This window comes from Seriola aureovittata, chromosome 8, assembly GCF_021018895.1.
Source record: "Seriola aureovittata isolate HTS-2021-v1 ecotype China chromosome 8, ASM2101889v1, whole genome shotgun sequence".
NCBI classification, from domain to species: Eukaryota; Metazoa; Chordata; class Actinopteri; order Carangiformes; family Carangidae; genus Seriola; species Seriola aureovittata.
The window spans coordinates 21,182,694-21,209,094 of NC_079371.1; the positions used below are offsets into that span (position 1 = coordinate 21,182,694).

General features: G+C 44.6%; 1 protein-coding gene across 1 annotated transcript in view; it reads left to right on the forward strand.

Annotated features, from left to right (window-relative positions):
• Window positions 1–2,696: 2,696 nt before the first annotated feature.
• efnb1 (ephrin-B1) overlaps window positions 2,697–26,401 on the forward strand; it is a 61,510-nt gene continuing 37,805 nt past the window's right edge. The window contains exon 1 of the mRNA XM_056382568.1: window positions 2,697–3,745. Coding sequence (XP_056238543.1) covers window positions 3,630–3,745 — 116 coding nt within the window. The 5' untranslated portion in view covers window positions 2,697–3,629. The remainder of the gene's footprint in view (window positions 3,746–26,401) is intronic.

Sequence of the window (26,401 nt, forward strand, 5' to 3'; positions counted from 1 at the left end):
GACTTTTCAGCACAACTACAAACACTTTTGATTTCTGACGTGGTCTGACCGCACATTAAATGAACTAGTTCTTATCGAGTATTAACTGACCCTTATGACTAGGATGATCCCCTGACTTTTGCTCTAGCACCACCATGATGTGGTTTCACCTGAAACGTCTGCACAACTATTGTATGGATCGCCATAAAAGTTTGATGCAGACATTCATACCCTACTCAGGATGAGCTGCAATAACATTGGTGACCCCCTGACCTTTCCTCTAGTGCCTTCATCAGGTCAAAATTTCAATTTGTGATACTTGCTAAACTAACTCCATTCCAATCAACCTCAGCTGTGCTTTGTGGCTAATGCTAATTAGCAAACATTAGCATGCTAACAAGCTGATGGTGTACATGGCAAAAGTTATATCTGCTTAGCAGCAGCACTGTAGCATTGTCATTGTCAACATGTTAGCATGCTGACGTTAGCATTGAGCTCAAAGCACCACTGTGCCGACAACCTCACAGAGCTGCTGGCATAGAGGTGTCACATTAAAAATGGAGCATTTTCTGAAATATTTTAATGGATCAAAACAATTATCAGTGATGAAAATAATCTTTAGTCACAGCCCCACATTCTGATGCAAAGGAGGAATGTGTGTGTATGAGCTTCTGAGGTATCAAAGTACGTTCAGGCTATTTATAGAAGCACTAATCAGCCACCTATACAGATTAACATGATGACCTCATTACTTGAAAATGCCAGTATTTTATAGGTGGCTGTCTGAGGGGGGGGGGGGAATCAGATTGCCTTCCATGGAGAGTGTGAGCAAACATGAATGCTATGACCAATATAGTCCTTTGTCCTTACATGTAGCTACTGCACTGTGACACAATGCATAAGGTTTTTGTGTTTATAGAGTAATGTGGACAGTCCATCATCTGCTACGTATCCACTACACTCCCTCTGTGCTGTATACACCGTTTTTTTCTTGTACCACATGTACTGGTACATACTGTCAGAGAAGATTAGTTTTGATTGCTTCCCAAGGCAAATATCTGTATAGTGTAGTACTTGGCTAATAAAGTGTTTTTGATTCTGCTGATCCCAGACTGTGGTCTGATCACACTCTTACAACAACAGCTTGGTATGTCCGCCATCATTGTCCTGCAGCCATTGGTCAGTCAGGCTTGGCCACAGCTGTGGCAGCCGTCAAACTTGTACACAGAAGGCGTCTCATTGGCTCGCAGCAGATCAGGTATCTATCTGTGGCCACATGATTGGCTGTTAAGGTATCAGGTATCCCATAGGCTACGTCCTGGCCATCAGACGGGACATGCCAGCTCTGTGGCAACTGGCCCGTGTTTGCTGTTACTATGACAACACTGTGATAGTCTTGTAGCCAGGCTCCTGAGGACGCAGCTATGGCACTCCAACTTCTGTGGCCTCTATTATCACACACACACACACACACACACACACACACACACACACAGACACAGACACACACACACACACACACACACAGACACAAAGACACACACACAAAACCCATACAAACATAAATACACTCAGATAATTAGAATGTATAATCATTTGGGTGTGAAGCTGATAGTGAGCTTACTGTTCCATAAAGATTTATGGGCTGTCAACCCACAACAGGATGTAATACAAATAATTTAAGGAACCAAAGGACATGTCTGTAAATGTCTGTTATCTCTCCTTTCCAATTACGCTGAATCCCCCTCCTGTACTCTGTGAATCGGTTTCATCACAACCATTAGGGGGCGGCATTGATTGAATAAATGCAAGGAAATTAAGGGAAACTCTTCCCCTCTTTCTCTCTCTCTCACACACACACTCTCACACACACATACACACACATATACACACACAAAGGGGGCACAGACATGGACATGATCAATTATGTGTCAAGCGTTTCTTCCTCAATGAATGAATGGCCCGATGACTATAGGCTACCGACCGTCTATTGTCTATTGACACTGGAGACTAAGTTCTCATGCAGTTCATTATCCCAGAAGGGGACAACTAGGAAGAGATCCAAAGAGACCATTAATCATCATTCCCTTCAAAGAGGAAAAAAGAAAGGACCAGAATAACATACTGTAACCCTACACGGTTAAGTATAGAATATTTCTTTAAAGAATCAAAACATTAAAAATTCACTTATCCTACCTACCACAGACTTAATTATAATTCCCTATAGAGGAGGTTTTGATAGGCTTAAATTATAGAAATTTTATGGCATAAAGTGAAGTTAGGGATCTGCAGGGTCATTCAGGTTCTGGATTTAAAGGGGCCAAACTTTTGCCCCTGTAAGCACTTTCACGCACGCTCCAGCAGCCTATCACGCTCGTTTTCCTCACCAAAGCTTTCAGTATGACGAATAACTCCAAAGTCCATTTCAATTTGGGTCGATGGCTCGGGCCGAGGTGGTGGGGGTGGAGATGTGGGGTCAACCCAATAACAGCCCCCCCCCCCCACACACACACACCACCACCACCAACACTACCCCTCCCTCTCCCTACCCACCATCCACCCCTCCACGTCCCCATAAATGCCTTCGCTTCCTGCTTCCAAGTTCGGACAGAGCGCTGTGATTGGCCGCGGCTCGCACTGTGGGCTGCCCCCCCCTCCCCTCCTCTCTCTCCCCCCTCCCTCCCGCCTTCGCTTTGCTCGGCTCGGGTTACAGTTGAGCTCGAGCTGCTGCACACACCGGAGCACGGAGAGTTTTACAGACGATTAACAAGGGTACACCGGCATGGAAATGTTGGCGAGCGGATTTAGAGGCACCGAGCGGGCTGGTGAGCAGGTCTAACCGTCCATCGGCACTTTTTGTGTCCGCGCGGCAGAGCGAAAAAGGAGGAGACGGGCAGTTGTATTTACGCACCGGCCACGCAGCATGCCCGAGTTGGACTAGAGGCATACCCCTGCTGGAGCGCAACACGCACGCGGAACGGCGCTGAGAGCCGGGAGGAATATTTACAATAGAAACTCAATTCCTTTGCGGAGAAGAATAGCAAAGGGGAGGGAGGAGTGAAAGATAACACTGGAATGAAGTGGACCTCGGGATTCCCAGCGTGCTGCGGAGTTGTGACTGATGGATGAATGTGGTCATCTGTAGGGTAGCTATATACAGCGACAGGTACAGACACCATCAGGGGAGCTTTGACAAAAGGCACGGCGCAGCGCTTCATCGGGCAGCCGCATCGCCAGATTGTGTCTCCAAAAACTGAACGACTGGTTAGATCTGTGTCATCGCACATCAGATCGCACCGTCGAGTTGTCTCTTTAGAGTAAAAAAAAAAGAAAAGAAGGTCGCGAAGGGCTGTTTTTGTCTCAGCCACAGGTCAATCAGGACACTCGGGGGCTGCTTCCCTTCCAGATCCTACCAAGAAGCGAGGGGTGTCTTCTCATTCTCACGTCCTGCGGACAGTTCAGTCAAGGACACCGGGGTCCGGAGCATTTTTTAAAAGAAGTTGGATAGAGGGACATGTATCTGATATCGACCTCACATGCTCCCGACTGATCGTAGCTCACCTTCCCACCGGGCGAACCACAGATAAAGGCTGCCAGGCGCACAGTCCGACGCTCTGAGTAATCGGCTCACAGTCTGTACATTTATCAGAATGGCGGGACTCGGTTGTTGGAAGTATTACCTCTGGATCTTTATTTTAATGTGCAGGTCGGCGTTACCTTCGGCGAAATCGCTGGAGACTATAATTTGGAGCTCGCAGAATCCCAAGTAAGTCTCGTATTTCATTTGTACAAGCATGCCAAACTCGCTGGGTGTGTGCGTAATGGAGGACTAACATTACTGGAAAAGTTGCCATTGTGTGCAAGCTGGGTTAAATGTTCTGTTAAATGTGGCAATTATCTCAAAAAGAACAGAATTTATTTCGTTTTAATTGTCACTCCTGCGCCGCAGAGTTTGGTGCTGATTTATTCCTCAGTGGGGAATTTCCCAACACCAAAGAAACACAGAAGGCACAGGCTTATACATAATACAGTAGGCCTCACTTCAATCACAATAATAGTTAATTATAGCAATTCATAACTAACATTACATGCACTTATACGTCGCCAGAGGGAAGGTCTTCTTGGACACTTAAATCTGGGAGTTGTGAGAGTTTGTCCGCTCCTTTCTTACAATTTCCTTGTAGCTGATGTCATTTGTTGTGTAAAGATTGAAAGAGAAAAGACAGGTAAAGCATGCCAAGCGTGTCAAGTTGTAACCCAGGATGTCTCTCCTCTCAGTCCCTCTCTCAGGAGCGCTGAACATGGGGCTCTTGTCTGGCCTCTGAAAGGGCCAGGCCACACTGCTGTTCCAGCTCTTCCAAGTTTGAATTCAGCCCCCCCTCACAAAAAAGAAAAAAAAAAAGTGTGATAAGATGCTTTCAGATATCAGAGGAATAACTGCCTGAAATGAATTTAATTTTTTCTTAATTGCCCTGGCTTGCATCCAGCATCATTTCTTTCTCAACATCAAATCAAGTTTCTCAAAAGCAAGCAGCTGAAGCAAGGCAAATTTTTTTTTCTCCTGTAAATTTATATTATTCCCATCAAAACAAGCAGAGTGAGCCCAGACTGCTGATAATAAAACACACTCTGGTAACAATTATCACCCACTTAGACTTGACTCCCACATTTGCATGATGTTGGAAAGCATACATAAGGGGAAAATAAACTAAAAGAGGGAGGGGAGAAGAAAGAAAAAAAAAAACCCCAATCTTCTGAATTTCTGTGTGGTTGTAGCTGAGGAGTTGACCTTCATTTGAGTTCACAGCACCTAGGGGAAATGGAGAGTAGCTCGACCAGCTTATAACTAGAACTTATTCATTCAAGTGAATCCATGATTTATCCCCCAAATGTCAGATGTCATAGGAGCTCGTTGTGCAGTCAGCGAGTATGAATATTGCTGCCATGTTCATTGGAGTGTGGGTAGATACGTGTGTGTGTGTGTGTGTGTGTGTGTGTGTGTGTGTGTGTGTGTGTGTGTGTGGCCCGGTCCTAATGGTAAGACTTACGGCCCATCAGCTTTTATTTGACTATAGCTGCAGAGGTAGTGGAACAATGAGCATCATCAGACAGAGATATATATATATACACACACATATTACCCCTGCACAAAAACCCACACCTTGTGTCAGCCATAAGAAGACAAATGATAAAAAAAAAAAAAAAAATGGGGGAGACATTTATTGATTGATGATGTCACCTGGAGGGAATGTCTTAGAAGGTTACCACGCTGGGTTTAGGGATTGGAAGATCATTTCTCCATCTGTTCCTCCACTCTGCTCCTTGTAAAAAATCCCCATGCCGGCCGAATATTTCATAAAGTTCACAGTGGAACAATAATGCACTCTGCTCTGTGTTCTCGCAACCTAATTATCCTGCTGCTCTGCACTTAGAAAACAATAGACAATTATCTTGCTGCGTGCAGGCTTTGCAATAACAAAAGACAAACCTGTTTTTCGGTGTCTGATTGGCAATAAAAAAGGAATATTTGTCCGTCTTCACTGTTTGTTGTTTTTAAACTGCATCTCTCTGTCTTGGCCTATATTGCTCCACAGTAATAACAGAAAGAGAGGCCTATAGAAATGTACAGTACACTATCTGGTGACTTATCTAGATTTACGATGTCTTACTTCCTGTTCCTACTTTGGGGAGCACTGCTGCCTCAGCTAATAAATTAATCTGGCCCTCTGCTTGCACACTGTACCACATACACACAATATATAACAATACCAGTGCCTCCCTACAGGCCATGAGTTATGAGACAAAGTATAGGAAACCAGCAGGTTTGGGCCACTATGGTGTGTGTGTGTTTGTGTGTGTGGTTTTTTCTGTGTGTGTGTGTGCGTGTGCTTGTGCAGGTTTATGTGCGGGTCCCTCTGAGCGTTCTCTGTTATGGATTTCCATGTGAGGATGCTATCACTCCCGCTCCTGCATTATCAATAACTGGGGTTTGCTTAATTGATTTCCTCCCAGCATGCTTGAACAGGCAACATACATCATTGCTGTAGCGCCCGGAAATCTGGAAAGAAGAAGAAGAAGAAAACATCCCTTAAGTGCTTAGCTTTGCTGCAGGATGTATCAGACCTTTTTTGATATTTAATTTGAGGCTGGATGAGTGCGGGGTGGGGCTGGTGGGGGAGGAGGTGGTGGTGGGAGGGAGGGGTGGGGGGGTCAACTGTGCAGAAGAAGGCTTGATGTGTCAACGTCCCCAGCCCTGTAAAGAACTGCCTAACATTTGATCAGAGCAAATCGGATTAGTTCTCATTTAGCTGAGTGGGATTATGCCAGAAAATGTCACTTTGTTATGACTGATCACGTCCCGTCGGTTTGGCTGAAGCCAGCGCCGCAACGTACAGGCAGACTCCATACATACACTCACACATGCACCCTCAACACTGCGCTCAGGAATGCTGCAGTGATGCCATTTTAATGACAATCTGACAAGGTTGTTTTGAGTGGTTCCCGCACGTCCTCTAACCCTCCTTAGCTAATATTTACCTCATGACCTGTAGCTACCACAGCCTGTTTGCAGCGGCTCAGGAGACAAACAAGATGATGGGAGAGGGATGGAAAACATGCTGGCACGTCTGAAAGCGCAAAGCGAGGAAACAGCCACAGGCCGGCCAGGAGTCTGCTGGACTAGTGTTGAACTCATTGCATTTTGGTGAGGCTTGGAAACAGTTTGTAGACATTTTTCTGGCCTCAGTCAGTTTTGAGGCCCACAAAAGAACACAAAATAGCCTAAGAGAGAGAGAGAGGCGTTTGTGTTGATAAAAGTCCACTAAAGCCTCTGCTGCTGTGGGTCTTTTACTTACTCATCTTATTTTGCTCTCCGTTGACCTCAGCTGCCTGGCTCCCAGTTTAACAGTTGACTGATTTGGTTTATAACGTGCTTGCGTGGTTTAAAGGTTCAGTGAGTTTGATGATGATTACACTGGATTTGATTACCACTGTGATATTTAGCAAACAAGGTTATTTTTTCCAAAATAGAGAGGCAATTTAATGTTGTAATTCTTAAGGGGGGGGAAAAGGCCCTGTACTTTCACATGATGAGGTGGCAAGTTTATTGTTAAATACCTTCTGAAAACAACATAATGTTATTTGTCTGCTATTAGTGGAATAGCAGCACAGAACGCCTAATTAAAGTTCAAGTTTTATTTTCCTGATTTTCCTTTTCTGGTAAGATAATTGGAGTAAAAAAAAAAAAAAAAAACATGAGGTAATTAGGACAAAACAAACTTCTGCCTTATCTTTGCTTTTAGAAGCTGCTGTTATCAGAGGAAATGTATTAAAGGTTTTTTCTCGAACACAGAGAAATCTTTGGCTCCTGCAAAGTGACGTTCACAGTAGCTCTACAACGCTGACATTTAAATGTGACCAGGATTTCAGAAGGAGGTTTAAAAAAAACAAGCTGCAACTGCAAAACTCGAATCTGCCGCAACCTGTTGAACAAGAGGCCGGATGAAACTTCAGGACTTAGACCAGAAACAGGATTTGGTTCCTTGCAAAGAGTCGACTGAACGCTCCCCTCTGCTGCTCGCTGCACTGCGGGTCACTGCTGAGAGGGTCAGAGGCCTGTTTTTGTTTCTTGCCTGCCCCGCGCCCTGCTGCTTGCCCCCTTTACCCCTTTGCGATATACACCTTCTCTCTCCTTGCCTCCCCGAGTCCCCCCTCTCTCCCCCCTATAGACTCTGATCATGTTTCCCTCTGATACAGATCTCATTACACACAGAGAGGACTTAGAGCCTGAGCCCCACTCAGAGAGACAGAGAGAGGGCCAACCAATAAGAAATACTTGTGGAAAGCAACTGGCCCGTGGTGCTGTAAAGGCACCCTGTGTCTCGCTATAAGGACAGCTGCGTTTGCTTTTATGTGTGTGCACTTCTGTGTCGACATGGCTGTTGTTTCAGCGGTGTGTAACGACGAGATTCTTCATTTGGTTATCTACGTGAGGCACCTGGGCTCAGAAAGGGGCTGCAGTGCTTTAGGATATTTCATGGAAAAAATGCAGTTCTTTTCCATCATGGTTTCGCTCCAGATGGACTCACTTTATCCGCTGGTGGTTTGGCTGCCACATCACTGAAAACTGATCATTGTGCTTTTTGTGTGTTATTGATGCGTTCATGTCTTTATATGCAAGCAGTGGTGCACATGAAACCGAGCTTCATTACCCCGGCTTGCAACTAATTTTTTTAGGCGTTTTTTTTTTTTCCTTCATGTTCTGTTCCTCATGAGTCGGAGTTACAGTCAATTTTCTTTCAAGGCATATTATAGGGACTGAATCACAACTGGGACAACAGCTGAATGCAATGAATCACTTGGGAGAGCCGAGTTTTGAAAAGATTAATCTATTAATCAGTTGGTGGCCAAACACAATCACCAGCAACTTTAAAAATCCATCACGTATTGATAAGATCTTCTGTCACGGCACATTTAATGTTGTCACAGTATCAGTATTTATTTTAATATACTGGCTCTGTTTCTTAGAACTTCAGCTGAGAAACTAACCAGACAGGAATGTCTGAGGTTTTTTTTTTTTTTTTTGTTTACCCAGGGAATTAAAAAACCTGACAGATCAAGATACTTCATCACACTGGTGCAACCATCTTATACACCTGGGAATGTGAAGAGGATAGAAACCAATATAAAGAAAATAACATTTTCTGACGGTTGACAAATTGATATTGTCTCATGGTATATATATATCTTCATATTGCTGACACTTAAAACTGATGAATTGCTTGTAATTTATCAAACACAAACTCTGTGTTTCCTGCTTCTTAGGCGTGAGAATTTCCTACTTTTCTGATTTGTATCATTTGAAATTCAAATCTTAGTGTTTTGGAGTCAGCCCAAAAAAAGTAAAAGGCAAATCCATTGATAATGAAAATAATAGCCCCTTAATAGCTCTTGAATAGACGACTGATAAATATCTTGACAATCAGAGAATGAAACTACTTGATACTCACATAGGTGTGACAGACATGGGCAGGGTGTCTGTGTGAGTCATAAACACTATGACAAAAGCTGTTGAAACTTTACGTTACTCAACATAGTTTTTGTTTTCTTTATTTCTTTATTTCTTTCTTTCTTCTTTCTTTCTTTCTTTCTTTCTTTCTTTCTTATTCTTCTTCCTTTTTTTTAAATAGAAAACCGCATTAATTTAAGAGCTAAGTGAGCCAAAACAAACACATAATATTAGATATTCAGTCTTTATGGTCCAATAATTGCTAGTCCAATTATTTTGTAAAATAAATTGCAAATCAATATGAGTATTGTTTATTTTTACTCAGTTTCTGTGTTCACACTGCAATTAAAGGACACTAAGGCTCATATGAAAAGGACAAGTATAGGCTTATGGGAGTGAATGAGTGCTTGAGAGTGCATGTCGGTGTGCTATTGTTCTTTGTCCAGCCACAGTGGAGCATTAAGGAAGTGTTAGGAGCGTGCCAGTGTGCCCCTGTGAAAGTGTTGAGGGCCGAGCGGTGGACGAGTGTGGAGTGGCTGAACAGTGGCTTCCTTACAGGCAGTTAGCGACCGGGCTTCATTAGACGGAGGCCTGGCTGGCAGCAACCAGGAAGTTCCCATCAGCTCCAGCTCTGCCAAGCAGAGGCACAGGCGCTGGTGCTGGAAAGCTTCCCTCTAGATTTCTACACGCCGCCTCGACTGCGCTTTAGCTGAATCAAGAGAAAATGTAGCGATGCACAGTTACAGGAAGTGGGGAAAAAAGTTGAATGGGCAAAGTCTGCCTTTTGTTTGCCATCTTAGTTCTTTTACATAAGAGCAGTTGAAAATAAGGGGATTAAACAGGAGAGGAAAGGAAGCTAATGTAGAGCGTTGAAACGCAGTCCTGGGCTCAACCGCACATCCTTTCAGTCCAGCATAGAGCTCCCAGATTACTTCCATGTGTCAGTGCGAGAGGGAAAGAGAGGGAGAAAAGAAGAAAAGGGGACAGGGAGAGAGAAGTTGAGCGATTGAAAAGCAAGCGGACTCGGATTGGTGGAGATCAGCGGCGGTGTTGGACAGTGGAACGGATCTGTGTGACAGCCATCTCTAAAACCATTACCCCTGCGGCTCCGACTCGGGAACTCGTAACCTCCTCCTCCGGACTGACCTCATAGACTTAACTCTTTCTCAGAGAACCCCTCTGTGCAGTGGAGGCAGACCTCATCAGTCGCCAGGCCCAAACAGCGGGCAGGCAACCTTAACAGCCAGCTGCACTACAAGTTCTTTAAGACGTCATGAGTTGTCACCAGCATACAGGCAGCGAGGGATCTGTTTTCCCCCAGTCTGTGGCACTCCAAAGACTTTTGTGGGAAAGTTTGAATTTAATTCGCCCGGACTTTAGGGAAGGGGATGACGGATCCCAACAAATAATGACCAAAAAAAAAAATGAATAGGACAGAGCAGGAGTCCTGTTGTGGTTTTACTGAGAAACCGAGGAACAGAAATTCTGATGCAATTGTAGACAATTTTTCTTGCTTTGTTGGTGCTGAAAAACAAAGAAAGAAAAATCTTAACTCAAGGGGCAATTTCTTGTCTTATTAGTAAATTCACTAGCTTTTTCAGGAGCTTTCAGCTGCATCTAAAAATATTACAAACATATATTAAAATTATGAAAATGTTACACTAATCTACTTTCTAGCTTTACTAGCTATTTTAAGAACTTTTTCCAGAACTTTTAACCCTAACCGTAACCCTAACCCTGCATCTACAAAATTATAAGAAATTTAGTATCAACTCAATGTCCTCTTACTGGCTTTAGTAGTTATTTTATATATAACTTTTATAACTTTATAACTTTTTCTGGAAGTTTCAACCATATCTAAAAGACTACAAAAAATGTATATCTTAACCCACTACTAGTAATTTTTACCAGCTTTTTCTGGAGCTTTCAATCACATCTACAGCATTACAAAAGTATTAAAAGTAATTTAAAAGGTATTTTAAAAAACTCCTCAAACTCACATACTTGCTTCATGAGTAATTTTACTAGCTTTTTCTGGAACTTTTTAAGTACATATATAAAATTGAGAAAAATATATTAGACCAAAAGTCTTGACTCAAGGTCTGCTTACAAGCTTTAGCACCAATTTTACTGGCTTTTTGTGGAACTTAATCACATGCCCAAAACTACAAAAAATACAGTAGACTAAAGACAAAAAATCTCAAGATTCACTTACTAGCTTTATTAATAATTGTAATTCTACCTTTTTTTTGGTTTCTCTCATGAAACATACTCCATCTGCTGAGGAAGACCTTGACAAATGCTCTTAAAAAAAGCTAGTAAGTTGACCTTGAGTTATTTCTTACTGTCAAACATCTGTCAAAGTAAAAAAAATATGAATGGAATTTTCTGGTATTTTTTCCTGTTCCACAATAATTTGTTAACACACAGCATTTATAATATAATGTAATATAATATAATGTAATGTAATGTAATATAATGTAATATAATATAATATACAGTTCTTGTGGGGGCAGTTGAAGTTCTCCTCTTACCTGTGGCTCCCTCAGTGGAACCACAGTGAGTTTTACTTTTGTAACAGGTAATATTTTACTGGATGAAGCATGACCGTACCCAACCAGCCCCGAACATATCATTTATGATCATCATGGAGCTCTTTGTTCACTGTTATGAGTACACTAATGGAGTGACAGTGTAATTGAATGGAGTGGTAGGATAATAGAATGATAGAATGATAAAGTAATGGAATAGTGTGGTAGCAGCCCCCTTTTCCCAAGGGATACCCCCCGTAAGTGTGTCAGCATGGCAGATGGGCGGTCTGTAACAACCCCCCTCCCCCATGTTAATTATAAAGCATCATAATCCATCTATGGCATACAGAGGCAGGACATGGAGACTATTAGGGGGAGCATGGAAATGGCACAGTGTATAATCCTCAGGACTTTACCACTATTAGGCTCCCCAGGCATTGAGCAAAAACCACTAATTTCTATGGTAATCTAGCTTGAACAGACCCTTTCTTGCCCATTCTCGGTGTGTTTCTCTGTAAATGCGTGTCCCAAATTTTCAGATGTTAACTGGAGGTTTGATTTATCTTTGATTTTTTTTTTTTTTTTCCTCTACTTCGTCTTTTTTTTTTCCCACCATGCCCACAGGCAAGACAGACAGCCCAAAAAACATTGGAGTGTATGTGTGTGTGTATGTGTATGTGTGTGTGTGTGTGTGTGTGTGTGTGTGTGTGTGTGTGTGTGTGTGTGTGTGTGTGTGAGAGAGTGTGTGTGAGTGTGTATGCATGCCTCCGTTAACCCATTCTGCCAAGTTTTGGCTCAGCCTTTTCTAAGCAAACTCCCAGCATGATCCCAGTCCCCCTTGTGCTGGTGAGAGGAGTTGGAAGAAAAGGCCCGTGGGACTCCTGCTGCTCCCAGGCCTGGCCCCGGCCCCTCTGCCTGCGAGGGCCGGGCCTGGGATTTGCTGCGCGCCGGGGCTCTGTGTGGCAGCTGTGACTGACGCTTCAATCGCCTCTCCCTGGGACACCCCAGTGCAACCCTGCATTCCCTTTCACACCTCGGAAACGGGGGGAAAAAGACAATTACACACATATTCAGCAACCTCCCTCTCCCAGTCTCTCCACAATCCTGCATCTCTGATGTACGGCCATTTACTAGACCTATAAAAAACATTTCTAAAGTTTCTTGTGTTTTGCAAGTCTCCTTCTAAACAAATTGCAAATTAGTTTAGCTGTCTGGACAGCCTGTCTGCAATTTCATTATGTATTAGAAGTTGGTCTTGTTTATTTAATTTTTTCTGAGTTGTCCTCTTCCTAAGTAAACAATATAACTCAGCTATTTCCTTTGCATTCCCCTTGATATTTAGAAAATGTAAGTAATGGAAAAAGATTTGAGCCTTAAAGTGGAGTTAATGCTATCATGTATGGATTGTCAGTAAATTGAGTTTGTCTCTGGGCTATTGGAGCAGGAACTCGTAAGCCAGCGGGATTTAAGTCTCTTAATTGAATTATTTTGATTGCTGACTTGATTGATGGAGTCAGATGTGGTGCGTTTTCCATGCGTTTTTGTCTGACTAATTCTTCTTCCAATAGAGCCATACCAGACAGATACAAAAGGAACCTGCAATCAATCACAACTGCAACCCCGAGCATTTTGTTTGGAGAGAAATGTGCCTGCCATCAGGTCCGAGTTCCACAAGCCATCCAGACAACGTAAAACCAACAATGACATCAGATAGTAGAGCACTCTAAAGTCTAATCTTCCCATAATGCCATGCTAAACCCCACAGAGACCCACGGCAGGGAGAAAGGCTTTTTTATGCCCCAGCGCTGCTCCTCCTCCCATGGCCTCTGGCTCTGTGTGAGTGTGTGTGTGTGTGTGTGTGTGTGTGTGTGTGTGAGTGCATGTGTGTGTCCATGCATGTTGGGAAGAGAAAAAGAATTCAAGAGTGAATGGAGATGTCACTGTCAGACCCCGGCCTCCACATGAATCCGCTCCAGAATGGCCATATTGGCAGTTTGTGTGTGTTGAGTGAGAGAGCCTGTCGGGGGTCTGCCGTTTCCCCTCCACGCCGAGTTCTTACGGCCGTGATTGGAGCACGGCAGGACACAGGTCTATATTTCATCCTATTCATATGAGGGAGGCCGTTTCATCTCCCACACACATGTTTCCCATTAGATGTGTGTTTATTCTCCCCCATGATGTGCTTGGCCATGGAAGCCTCTCATCTCTCGAATATTGGAAATAGGAGTGAAGGTCTGCTAAAGCAAACACAATATCCTAAACCTCACTGGTCGCTTTATGAACTATGCAGAGAATAAGACCGAAGGCTTTGCGTTGACTCGATTTAATGAGTAACCGTGGTAGTTTCTCCTCTAAAAGCTCAGTAATATTATACTTCACACTGTGATTTTAACTCACTAATCTTAATGTGCCGCGCTGTTGTGTGCTGTGCTGTCTCATCTTCCATTTTCCCCCTGCACTGAAAACTTCGACTACTTTTAGCTATTCTCCTCATCTGTCTCTCAAGTCCCCCACCGTGAAACATGACAGCCCAAACCTCCACCACATCACTCCTCTCCTCTCCTCTCCTGTCTCTGAGATGAAAGCTTTTCTTTGCAGACAAACCTCTGTGAGTCCTTTCTGCGCACCAGGACCAGGCCTGTGTTGCTGCTTTTAGTAGCTCTGTTTGCTGCATTTTCTGATTTATTTATGCACTTCTGATTGTAGCACCTCGTGCATGTCAAGAATCTCAAAGTCAGAACCTTGCATGTGCATTATGCGGGCTGAGTCAAATTCGTATTTGAAATATACATGAATGCATGAATATATTTATTTTCGAGTTGCCCCTGTGCATCTGGGGGGAGAGTTTCATTTCCTGTGTTGGCCCTGCCCTGGAATGGAGTGGCGTGATCCTTGAAGGCGCCCCACATGCCGCCACCAAACAGAGCCGTTTGGTGCACCTTTCACACAATGGAATAGTAGAGGCAAGGGAAATGATTTGGCTCCCATTGGAGGGACTGGAGCAGTCCCTTCAAAGCAGTATGCCTGGCTGAGGCTTTAACCGGCCTTCTCCCTGCATTAGATGTGCGTCCTGTGATGAGCCTTTGAAGGGTGCGGGCAGCTCTGGCTGGGAGATTGTGATTGCATTGCACGGGTGTTGGGGTTCAGCTTTGCACAGAGACTTGCAAGTCAGTGGCTTCAGCAGGATTGTAGTGCTCCACTCAGCGTTGCTTAAGTAGGCCGGACTAAAACGTGTTGACCTGAAAGCCGCAATGTGACGAGGGAACAGCTGCTGTGTCACGTTTGAATATATACACACACATATGTATCTCACAGCGGAAGGTAGTGTGGATATGTGTGTGTTCACTAGCTCAGGAGTCAGCTGTGGTTGGCTTGTGCAGATTAAGGTTTGAGTGTGCCTTACAGATGGTGGTAATAATGATCAGATAGCCCTTGTAATGGAGACGGCCCAGTTTGTAATGGCTTCCTAAAACAACACATGGAGCGTCTTTTACGAGGCCACAATCCGCCCGGTTATCACAGAACAAACTGTGTGGATGAGAATAGCTTCATGTCAAACAAGCTATTTATTAGCACGCACATCACACACACATTTCATTTTAATACCGACAGCCTGCATCTTGCCCGCGCTCTGCTTGTTAAAGGCGAGTGTTATCAGAGGAGACACAGACTCCCGCTACACCAGTTAGGCCGTCCTCCCCTTTTACATTCACTGTTAATGAGCCTAATGATGTGTGTCTCCGCGATTGCATCAGTCAATATGCTGTTCAATATGGGTTTTAGAAACCCACTGACAACTTAAGCATGTCCGCCTGGATAAGATCTCCCATCCAAGGGAGGAAAGAAAGAGTAACTAATTTGTCTTGGATTGGATGGGACATGTGTAGCTGTCTTTTACAATCATGAGCTGAGATTGTAAGCGCAGAATAGACTTGTCACTCAAATTCTCTGATAAGAAGCTACTTTTAAGACAAAGACGGCAGCTGTGTATTAAAAACACCACGTCCCAGTTATAGCTGCGCCTGCTGCTCTCTCTTATATGAAGATCTGTTGATTGTTCGGTGGAGATAGTTTTCAGCTCTTTTTTTTTTTTCTTTTCTTTTTGTCTTTCTCTTGTGCTCCTTTTTGATTTCAGTGCGAGTTTTGTTTCAGTTTCTATGTTTCACAGGAGGTTTTAGCTGGAGTTTTATTTCAGTTTATGTCAAGAGGTATTTAGTATGTTAGAGATCAGGGACATTTAGCTTTATGCTTTGTCAGAGAGTTGCCGTAGGAGTTTAATGGTCTCCGTATACTGATTACAGATGTGCCTCTTTCATTTCTGCTGAGCCTCTTTTCCACTGGATTTGGCTTATTACCTTTAGTCACATTAGTTTGTGCAGTTTTGAACACAGTTACTGAAGATGCTTTTCTTTTTTTTTTCTTTTTTTTTATATTTAGCTCACTGTGCTAATATTGGTTTCCTTCCTCTGTGAAAAAAGAGCCGGCAGAAGAGACCCCCGTGACACTGCAAAGCTGTTTCTTTTATAAACCACACAGCGTTTGATTGATCTGTCCCGTGTTCTTGATCCCTGAGCTTGGCTGATTAAACCTATCCATCAGCTTCTCTTATCAGCGCCCTAACAGATCGACTGCAGGACACTAAACTAAAACCCCTGTATTGTTGTTACATTGAAAAAGTCAAAGGCTAAGGACAGGGAGGGGAGAGGGTTACCAGAACTCCTCTTTCCAAGGCCTTGTGAACAAAGACAAAAAAAATCCCCACTATGTTGTTTCAAAGAAATGACTTGTGTAAAAAAAGCTTTTGAGATAAGTGTCTGTCATGTTATTGTCATGAGTGTGCTGCACACATAACACACTTTTCTCTTGTGCGTATTGAAATAACCTCCAAATGAGGTCGAACAGTAGCATTGCAGATTGTGACAAGAGTGTTTCCCCTCTAGAGGGAAATCAGAAAGTAATGTTTCCTGTCCGCAGAGTGTCAACTCCCCGCTAGTGATGTGACCCTTCCCTCGGTCACAGCTCACACAGACATCAGCTAGATAATGACATTTCTTTCACTGACAGGCTGTCATTCTCATGCCTGTGCAAGTGTTGACACACACACTTGGACGTATGCATGCAGGCACGCTCACGTGCTCACATGGAAACGAGGGCAGACAAGCACGGTCGCCGTTATGAATCATCTGAATGATTTGCAAGTCAAATAGCCAGTTTCGTAAGATGTGCCTGCTATTTTCTGAAATAAATTTGAGCTTCTCATCTCCGGGTGACTGTTAAAGCAAATACATCAAGGCTACTAAAACGTGGATGATTGCATGTCACTTTGCTCTCATTTATCTGCAAGCATCTATTACCATCATGTTGTCAAGTAAATGAAAACAGCACCGGAAAACCCAGCAGATGGGCTTTTATAATTCACAGATGTATGATTTTGGGACAGTTTTTAAAGATAAAACCCCTCTTATCTCTTCAACTTCTTAAATTGCATTGATTTATCATTCTTAACATCCAGAAAGAGAAAAACTATTTCACATAGTTCAACATAAACACAGACTTTTATGGTGGATAACGATCACATCTCAGCCTGCATGCTGGTTTATAGTCACTTTACAGCATGTCAAAATCAGATAGTGCTGAAGTTTGCAACTTTCGTTCTTATCAAGAAACGATCGACCTGAGTTTACATAGCCAGATTTCACGTTGAAAGAAGATGGTTTATTGAAATCCTGTTGCAGCATGCCCAGCAGAAGCAGGTGTGGACCCGCTAGCCTGCCTATTTGCCACTAGTCATTTCTGTGGAAAAGGGGTGTGAACGCTCCCCAAATGCTAGACGGGGGAAGTTGCCTGCGTGGCACATTCATTAACCTGGTATCTAGCTAATCTCCTGGCTAATTCATTTAGTCCTCCGAGCACTCCTGTGTATTAATATCCTCTCTGTGCTGCCGCTCATGGGCTGCAGTATAGAGCGTAGCCATGGCGATGATTGTGTCATTATTTTGCAGTCAGATGAGTGATATCCCAGAGGGCTGTAGCTGGGTTGTCCGGGCCAGTTGAGAGGGACTGATTAGAATTGCAAATGGACGCCAAGTGTTGTGTTTATTGTGTGTCTCAATATTGGAGACAATCAGGCGAATCAAAGCCCTCAGCTGGAGAGATGGGACTGAGGCACGGTGGGCCTCTCTGGTTGGCACCATGTCCTCAGTGCTTGCACAGTGCCCCCCCCCTCGCCTCCTTCCTTCTCTTCTCCTCTCTGTTGCCCCCTCTCTCGGTCGACTCTGTCGTGTGTATAGGTCCTGAAGTACGTGGACACAGCTGGAGAAAGAGAAGGAGAGACGGAGAGAGCCACTAAATCTAGTGCACTCAATCATCTGTAGTGTGGCGCTCCTCTCACACAGCTGAGAAATATTAAACACGCTTTATGATAATGAAAGTGCTGGCGACAGACATAAATATCAGAGGCAAAGTGCTGAAGGATTAAAATGTCTTGTACGTTTGCTCATAACACAAATTTGTCATTGATTTCATGGCTTCCTGAATCGTTAGAGACAGAATTATCAGCTTTTCATCAGGAGAATTTCTTTTTCTCTCTCTCTCTCTCTCTCTGAGGCCTGTCTGTAATGAAGAATATCAAGTCACTGCACATATTAAGGGATCAGGAATATTCAGATATCTGCATGCAGTTCCGTTGTCAAGCCCTGCAAATGGAACCTATTGGCACCATGCCCTTGTTATGGCTGGGTGACAGACTGCGGTGCAAAGTGCCCCAAACACACATTTTCTCCGCAAATCACTTGCGAATTGTTCTTCTTTAACGATTGCCCATTACCCAGATATTGACTCACTGTTTGTACAAGATTCAGCGAAATCCATCTGAAAGCCCATCCAGTGCTGTTGTGTGAGACAGGAAGCTAGTGTTTTAGCTCAGCGTGTAATTCATTCTGTCAGTCGCACACAGAGAGGCCTACCTTCTCTTGTTTCGCTACTGTTGGCTTTTAGAGAATGTGTGTCTGTGTGCATATAATGTACATGCACACGCAAGAATGTGTGTGTGTGTGTGTGTGTGTCTGTGTGCGCTCATGCATGCATATGTCCCTGTTCGAACACAGGATAATTCCTCAGCTCGTACATGCACCCCCATATAGCACCGCATGACCAGTCACAACAGGCATGTGTGGGGCCCAGGTACGGGCATGCACAGTGAACAGATATCGCTACAGGGAAATGACTGTTAAAGCTAAGTTTTATTGCACCACACACGTTCTCTCAAGTTCTGGCCGCTGTAGGCTAAATGAAAAACAACAAAAAAAAAAAGTTAAGAGGAATGTGTTCACGCTCTACGGAAATCTCTTAGATTCTCTGTGAGCTTTTACCGTGACTTGCGAGGGAAGAGAAGGCCGGCAGCCATCATAAGACTTACATTTCTGACATGATATGATCAAGAGTCACCGGCCTTGAAAGGCAACAGCAGTCAGTGCATGTGAGGCTGAAGCTGCAGCTCACAGCCTGTTTAGACAGCGCTGTGTGCCATTGAGCTTGACGAGCAGTTGGTGAGAGATCCTTAGAATTGTGTGTGTGTGTGTGTGTGTGTGTGTGTGTGTGTGTGTGTGTGTGTGTGTAAGGAGAAAAAAGAATGGTTGAGAGGGAGAGTGTGTGTGTCAGATCGCCGACGTGGCTGTTTGTGAGTGTGTGAAACTGAGGAGAGAGTTCATGAGGTGACATCTCATCAGCTGTTTGACTTTCCCAGTTTCCCAGGGAAGCAGTTTCAAGAACAATGCAGAAGAAAAACCACCAACCACCGACAATTGAAATGCCACAAAAAAAACCCCAGTGCTGTTTGTTGGTGACTGAATTATTGCTGTTGCTTGAGACTGGAGACAGGGGAAATGTGTGAGTGACTGCACTGTGCTTGTACCAGACACATATCACCTACCGGACTCCTCTACCCATCCATCTCCCAGCGCTCCTCACAATAACAGGAATACATTAGAAAAGAGTGAGTCAGGAGGGAAGGGGACGCAAGATAAATATTGTGTTAGTATTTTCCCTCCCTCTCCCTTGCAATTGTCTTTCACACTGACAGATGAACAATGAAAGTATTTTGAACTTTGCTGCATGCTATCTTTTACTTCTGGGTTCAGAACCGTGCTGTCAGAGCCAGACGTGTTCTGGCAGAGATTGATTGATTTGCTTTCTGTGCACCATGTCTTCCCTTTGTTCCTCCAGGAAGGCTTTGGTTTCTCTCCAGTATTCCAGACATTCTGTAGCTGTGCCATATTAACACCTGTTTACAACATACAGACTCATAAAATATCGATTCAGCTCCTCTTTGATCGTAAAGTGCTGCCATAAAATTCAGACTGGAAGCAGTTCATTTCTATATTCTGACGGAGACAAACTCAACTCTTTGGGTAGCACACCCCGCTCTTTGGAAGGGGATGGGGCAGGCAAAAAAAAAGATATCCTATCAAGGAAATGCGGGCATTAGCTTTCTTGCCAAGAGTTAGATGAGAAGATTGATATAATTCTCATGTCTGTACGCTAAAGCCAACGCTAGCTTAAAGGAGCTATTTGAAAGTTTTGCTATTGCTACATAGCCAGCGTTAGCATTAACAGCTGTTGCTGCTGTCAAGCTTCATTCCTGTACCAAGAGCTTTGTCCAGAGGTGGAAAGGACCGCTAATGCTAACTGGTGTCTCTTTCACATTTTTTCTTCTACTGAAGTTAGCCTGCTAACCAGCTAGGCCGGGCCTGTCTTGTCACTTTCTGATAGTGACTGACTGTGGCCTCCAATCTGCTCTGAAGACGTAGCGCTGCCCAGAGGTTGTATTATAACCTCTTGTCTTGTAAATGCAACAATCACCACCACACACTCTCGGCAAAGGGGAAAAAAAGCCCCTTTACAGACTCGAAAAAACAGACATAACAGCGAGCTTGGCTCCGTCAAAAGGGGACAAAATGCACCCACCTACACCTCTAAATCTACTAATTAACATGTTTTATCTTAGTTGTTTAATCTCTATAAAAAAGTGTAAAAATGACTCATTGTGGTGTTAACTCGTAGGCGGATCCTGTTACCTATCGGTGGAGCCAGGCTAGCTGTTTACCCCTGGTTCCTGTCTTTATGCTAAGCTGGCCCCAGCTCCTTTTTTTGTGCTGCACAGATATGAGTGATGTCATTTCTCTCACCTAACTCTTGGGAAGAAAAAACAAATAAACATATTTCCCACAATGTCAAATTATTCCTTCAAGAAAGGCCTCATTAGTAATGGGTGTCAGGTTTGTTTGGGTGATGTCTTTGCTGATTTGATTCCCAGATGTTTCAGTGCCAACATACTGCTGTGCCGGGCAAATAATGCCCCCCACCCTCTCTCTCTCCCTGGCGTGTCTGAGAGCCGACTCATTCGGAGCACGGGTTAGGAAAATTACCTAACTTTAGCTACAAACCATAGCCTGTCTCTCATCCTGAATGAGCTTGACTTTGCTTCATTATTCAGTCTAAAACTGTGATCCTTCGACTAATTTTTAACCATGCTGAGATAGGAGGCCAATGTTTTTAAAAAAAATTGAATTTAACCATGACTGGCTCTATCTAAGCCAAACAGAATTTAAATAAGTAGTGTGTAATATGGAGCTGTGTGAGTGTGGGCTGTTGGCTGTGCTTGTGTGTGTTTATTAGTACATGTGATGTCCTGATTGAGCAGTGACTTTAAAGGGCAGGTTTTCTGAGAAATGCTTTCTGAGGGCTTATCAATGGGGTTGGAGATATGGAGCAGAAAATGGCCGCTGGTGAACAACCCGGGCAAGCTGCGTGGGTTTGATAATGGTTATGATTCTTTTTCTCTCTAGTTTCGTCTTCGCTCCCCCAAATGGGAGTGAAACACAATCGGGGGAGTGTGAGAGATGCTATTGTTCGTCTCTGAGGTTCTCCTGCTTTCTCTCCCCTCCTGCTCTGCTCGGCACTGATTACAACCTTGCATCCTGGTCCAGCTCTTGACTCTCTGCTCTGGAGCTCTCAGTCCTGTGGGATTCCTCTCTCCAGGACTGTCCAGCTTCTCGACCACCACACGGACGGACACAAACACACACACACACACACACACACCAACCCTGGCACGTTCAGGGTGTCTGGCTCACTAACACACACACCCACTCAGGCATGTATGGACACACGTATATCTGCACACACAGTCACACAAACACGCTCACACATACAGTGGGCTCGGGCCAGGCGGGTTTGGCAGCGACTGTAGACTGGGCCTGTGGAGAGATCTTTACGGAGCATGCAGAGCCCATCTGTGGCTGCTCCTCAGTGATGGGAGGCAGCTGGCTGTGTGTGTATGTGTTTGTGCATGTGTGTGTGAGTGTGTGTGTGTGTGTGTGTGTGTGTGTTGTGTCGTGGCCAGGGAAGGAACTAGGAGAGGAGGAAAGAGGCTTGTGTGTGTTTGGGTCACAGAGCAACCCCAGAATGAGGGCTAAACTCAAGCTGAAGCTGACCTAAGCTCTCTCGTCTAGCCAAGCCAAGCCAAATCTCCTCTCTTCTCCTCTGCTCTCCTCTCCTCTCCTCTCCTCTCCTCTCCTCTCCTCTCCTCTCCTCTCCTCTCCTCTCCACCCAGCCCTCCAGCTGGAAAAGCTCAGTCCCTGGGCTCCAGGATGAATAAGTGGAGACGCAGAGAGCAACAGTCTGGGCCTTCTCTTGCTGTCAGTGATACCGTGGATGACGTTCAATCACAACCGCATACACCCATGCTCGCTTAACTCCCCTGCTCTTAGAGAGGGATGGGCTCTGCATTGACAGAAACCACAGAGGCCATAAGAAGAAACAGATTATGCTCTTTCTCCTCCCTAATGACTTCTGACACTCCTCTCGCTCAACGGTGCTCTTCAGCATGTTCATCTAGTAACAACGTCCACTTCTGTCCTCCTTGTGGCAAGGCCATCTGGGTGTCATCTTGTTAGCTCATTACAGCCGCCAACGGTGGGATGCTAACCCCTCATGTGACAGTGATCGAGGGCAAGCATACTGAGCTTGTTTGGTGAACATGAGAGGTGTGTGTCAGCCGCTCTCACTCTGTGTGTGTGTGTGTGTGTGTGTGTTGTAACTCGTCTGTGCAACTGTTATGAGTCACGCTGAATCTGATTTGCTGTGCATGCCAGCCTGTTGACTGAGCTAACTGAAGCTAGTGTGTTTGTCTGTGTCTGTGTGAGAGAGAGAGAGAGAGAGAAAGAGAGAGGGAGAGAGAGAGAGAGGGTGTCTGTGTTCACACATACAAAAGCTGTTCTCTGCAGGGTGGAATTCAGGATATTCTGTCTGTCTTTTTTTTGCCTCTGACATCTTCATTTATGTCCCGTTAATGGGGACAGCCCGGAGGGAAAATACCAAGCTTTCTGCTTTTCAGCAAGTCACTGTTGCCAAGTTTGGCCTACTGGAGTTTAAATGAAACTTGGATTGAGTTTACAGTTTATCCAATACCACTACCCGTTGGCGAGTCTGTCCTGCTTTTCTATAGTCAGGGTCAAATCCTTCCTGCTTTGCTAAACAGTTCTGGAGCCAGATGGGCCTTGTTTCCCTTAATTTCAGGATCCTTGTGTTTGTTCGTGTGTCTCTCTCTATGTGTGTGTGTGTGTGGCCTGCACTAGCATTGAGGCGACTTGTTTACTGTGTTTGACATGTGAGGAAATCAGTGTGTGTACACTCCAGGGCGTGTGTTTATGTATGTGTGTTTATAGCCAGGCCTTCCTTAGAACATCTGCCCCTGCGACAGCCTGACAGAAGCCAGCTATGTATACAAGCGCTGGGGTTGAGCTGCCGGTGACGAGCGTAGACCTGCGACCAGCACACCTTCCCACGGCGAAGCTTCAAACGCAAGAGGGAGACGTTCCGCGCTGGTTTCAGATCTGTTAATCATATAGACGACAGTTCACATGACTTGACAGTATTGTAGATGTGGCGAATTTCTCTATAGCCGTACAAACATGCTGACAGTTTGATGATATGTGCCTTTCTCCTCAAGTATGAAATGATCACACTGTGTCAACAGCGCTCAGTGGATCTTAACCACATATCAAGAGCGAAGCCATTTCAGAAGCTGCTGTTTGAATGTTTCCATTGTGAGCCTGAGCGAGCATGTGGCTCTATCTTGATGGATCTGAAAGTGGTTTAAGGCTGAAACAGTCCCCACCAGCAGACAATTATTTAATATTGATTGACTTGAATGAGAACAGGATGGGTTTGTAGCCTGTGATTACACAAAACATAGACGGCCTCTGGCGAGTGAAGCTTTAAATCCCCAACGCTACATATATATATTACACAAGAGCTCAACTACAATACCCTTTGCATAACACAGCTTTGTGTTCATTACGGACTTAAGTGTAACCCTTTCATGTGGGTGAATTACTGTAATGTTTCACGAGAAGCCGTAAAATCTGTCCGAACTGTAAGCCTATGCAATATTGATTGAAACGGCTGTAAATATGGCTGCCGTATGGAAAGTGGCATCTGTAATAACAGGAGGGAAGCAGCCACACTGATTTTGTGGATAGTGCAAGAGAGAAATGATAATTGTTGAGGGAACGCTGTTCCTGGCGTGATAATTACCACGCTGATAGCAAGGGGAATAGAGTACCTATTGTGGTGATGATTGTGTGTGGAGTGTGTGTATGTGTTTGTTTTTACATGGCGCACTCGTGTGCTTTAAAGGCCAGAGAGAAAGAGAGAGAGAGAGAGAGAGAGAGAGAAAGATCGACTGTTCGGCTGCAGAAAAAAACAGACAGGAGGAAGAAGTAGTACCTGTGTCCGGGCCGTTGGCATGTTCCCCTGGTGGAGATGGATTGCCCTGTATACGTAGTTGAGGATAATTGATTTTAATTGATATGTATGGCATGTTCATGCTGCTGCTCAGGAGGAACAAATCAATTTGACACCATTCTGTTGATATGAGCCGTCTCTGCCTCTTTCTCTCACAGTTCCTGTGTCTCGGGTCCATTCATTCGGCGGTCGAGGCTGCCTGCCAGTGCAATGCTCGGGGCAGAGGCCTGAGTTGACTGGACGGGGGTGGAGAACACGGGGGGGAAGGGCTGGTTTGAGGCTCTGTAAGGGGCTTTGAGTGGGCCTTAGTGTAGGCGGCGTTTTATATGAAAGTCGGTGAGGGCAAGGCGCTTGAATAGAGGTGGCTGGGAAGTTGGGCTGGGAAGGTCCAGGATGCACCCCACAGTGCTTTTGTGCGCTCTCACATCCATGTGTGTGTGCGTGTATGGGGAGGTGGTGGGGATGGTGGAGGGGCGGGGGTGTAGCATATGTGAGATCATGTGCTCATATTCACCAGTGGAATGTAAAAAGAAAGAGGAGGGGGCTCTCTCCTCTCGCCTCTCTTTTCCACTGCTTCGTTGTTTTCTGTTCTCTCTCCGCTGCGCTGTAGCGTAGGTCTGTTTGTATAAGCTCTTTACAGGATTGAGCACGCTGTGGAGCCATCCAGATGAAACAAAACCAACCTCATTTGGTTGTTTTGAAAATGATTCTCTTTATTTTGTTTGGTTCAGGCAGATCCACCTCGTTTGACATGAGGGGGATAAAGGCTCTCTCACGTTCAGGGTCATTTCCCAGAAACATCGTTTGTATCTGCACGGCTCTTCCTCTGTGCTCTCAAACTTCTTTCATCAACAGGTCTTATAAAGTCTCCAGACAACATGAATGAAAGATGCAATGCAACCTCCCTTTTCCCCCCTTTTTCCCTTTCGACCTCCTCAAAAGTACAATAATCTTCAGTCACTCGTCTCCTCCTCTCCATTGCGTGGCTGTGTGTAGCACCGGAGTGGCGCTGATTAAGCCAACAGAGAGACAAACGGGAGACAAAGTCCCAGCCCACCAGTTTAGTTTCACATCCTGGACTGGAGCTGGGCTGCAGCTTGCCAAGTGGAGGGCTTTTAAACTGGGCTAAACACTAATTGCTGCCCTATTTCTTTTATGTTGCTTCTTTCCCATCTGCGATGGCGCTTCCAGACCTCCACAGCAGCCAGAGCCTCATTATAGCAGACAGTTAACAAAGGCTGGGAAACAGAAGCGGAGAATTCACTTAGGATAGCTATCTAACCGCCAAATAGGAGGCCTGCTCGGAAAATTGAATCAATGACAGGGGCCGGCTTGTGATTAAATCCTTCAGGGATATTAAGATATTATGATTTTGGAAATCTTAATTATTCATCTAAATTGTTGCGGCTCGCTTTGATAATCAAATAAATGGGTTGTAAAACCGGGAAGTGGGGTGTGAGGCACATTGTTTTATTTGAGAGGTGGGCTTTTAAGTACGTTTTTAACACATTTGAAACAGAACATTATGGAAAAAAAAGTTGCCAAGAATTTCCCTACTAAGAAACAGAAAATAGAAAACACCTACTTGTTGAGCGAAACAAATCAAGGTTTAATTGTGATGTTTGCATGGTCTTTCGTTTTTTTCCCTCTGGTTTCAAGCTTGTTTTTCTGTAGGTGTTTTTTGTGTGTGTAAAGAGAGAGATGAGGGGTGGTGGTGGTGAGGGGGGTGGTGAGGGGGAGGATGGAGAAGGGGAGATGAGAGAAAACCGAACGAGGGAAATGTTGAGGAGGTGAATGAGCGGGAAGGATAAAGCGAGAGGGAATGAGATTGGGGAGTAGAAATAGAGGGGGCTGAGATTGGGGGGGTAGAGGGAGGAATAGAGAGAAGGTGGGGAGGAGAGGGGGTGGTCAGCAACAAAGCCTAATGTTGCCATGGAAACTTGTTTATGCCTCACTGATGCATCTTGTAGATCCAATTAGAGCCTGATTGTGTCCATGTTTTCATAGACGCACGCACGTGTACCAAGGCATGGTGCGCACACACACACACACACACACACACACACACACACACACA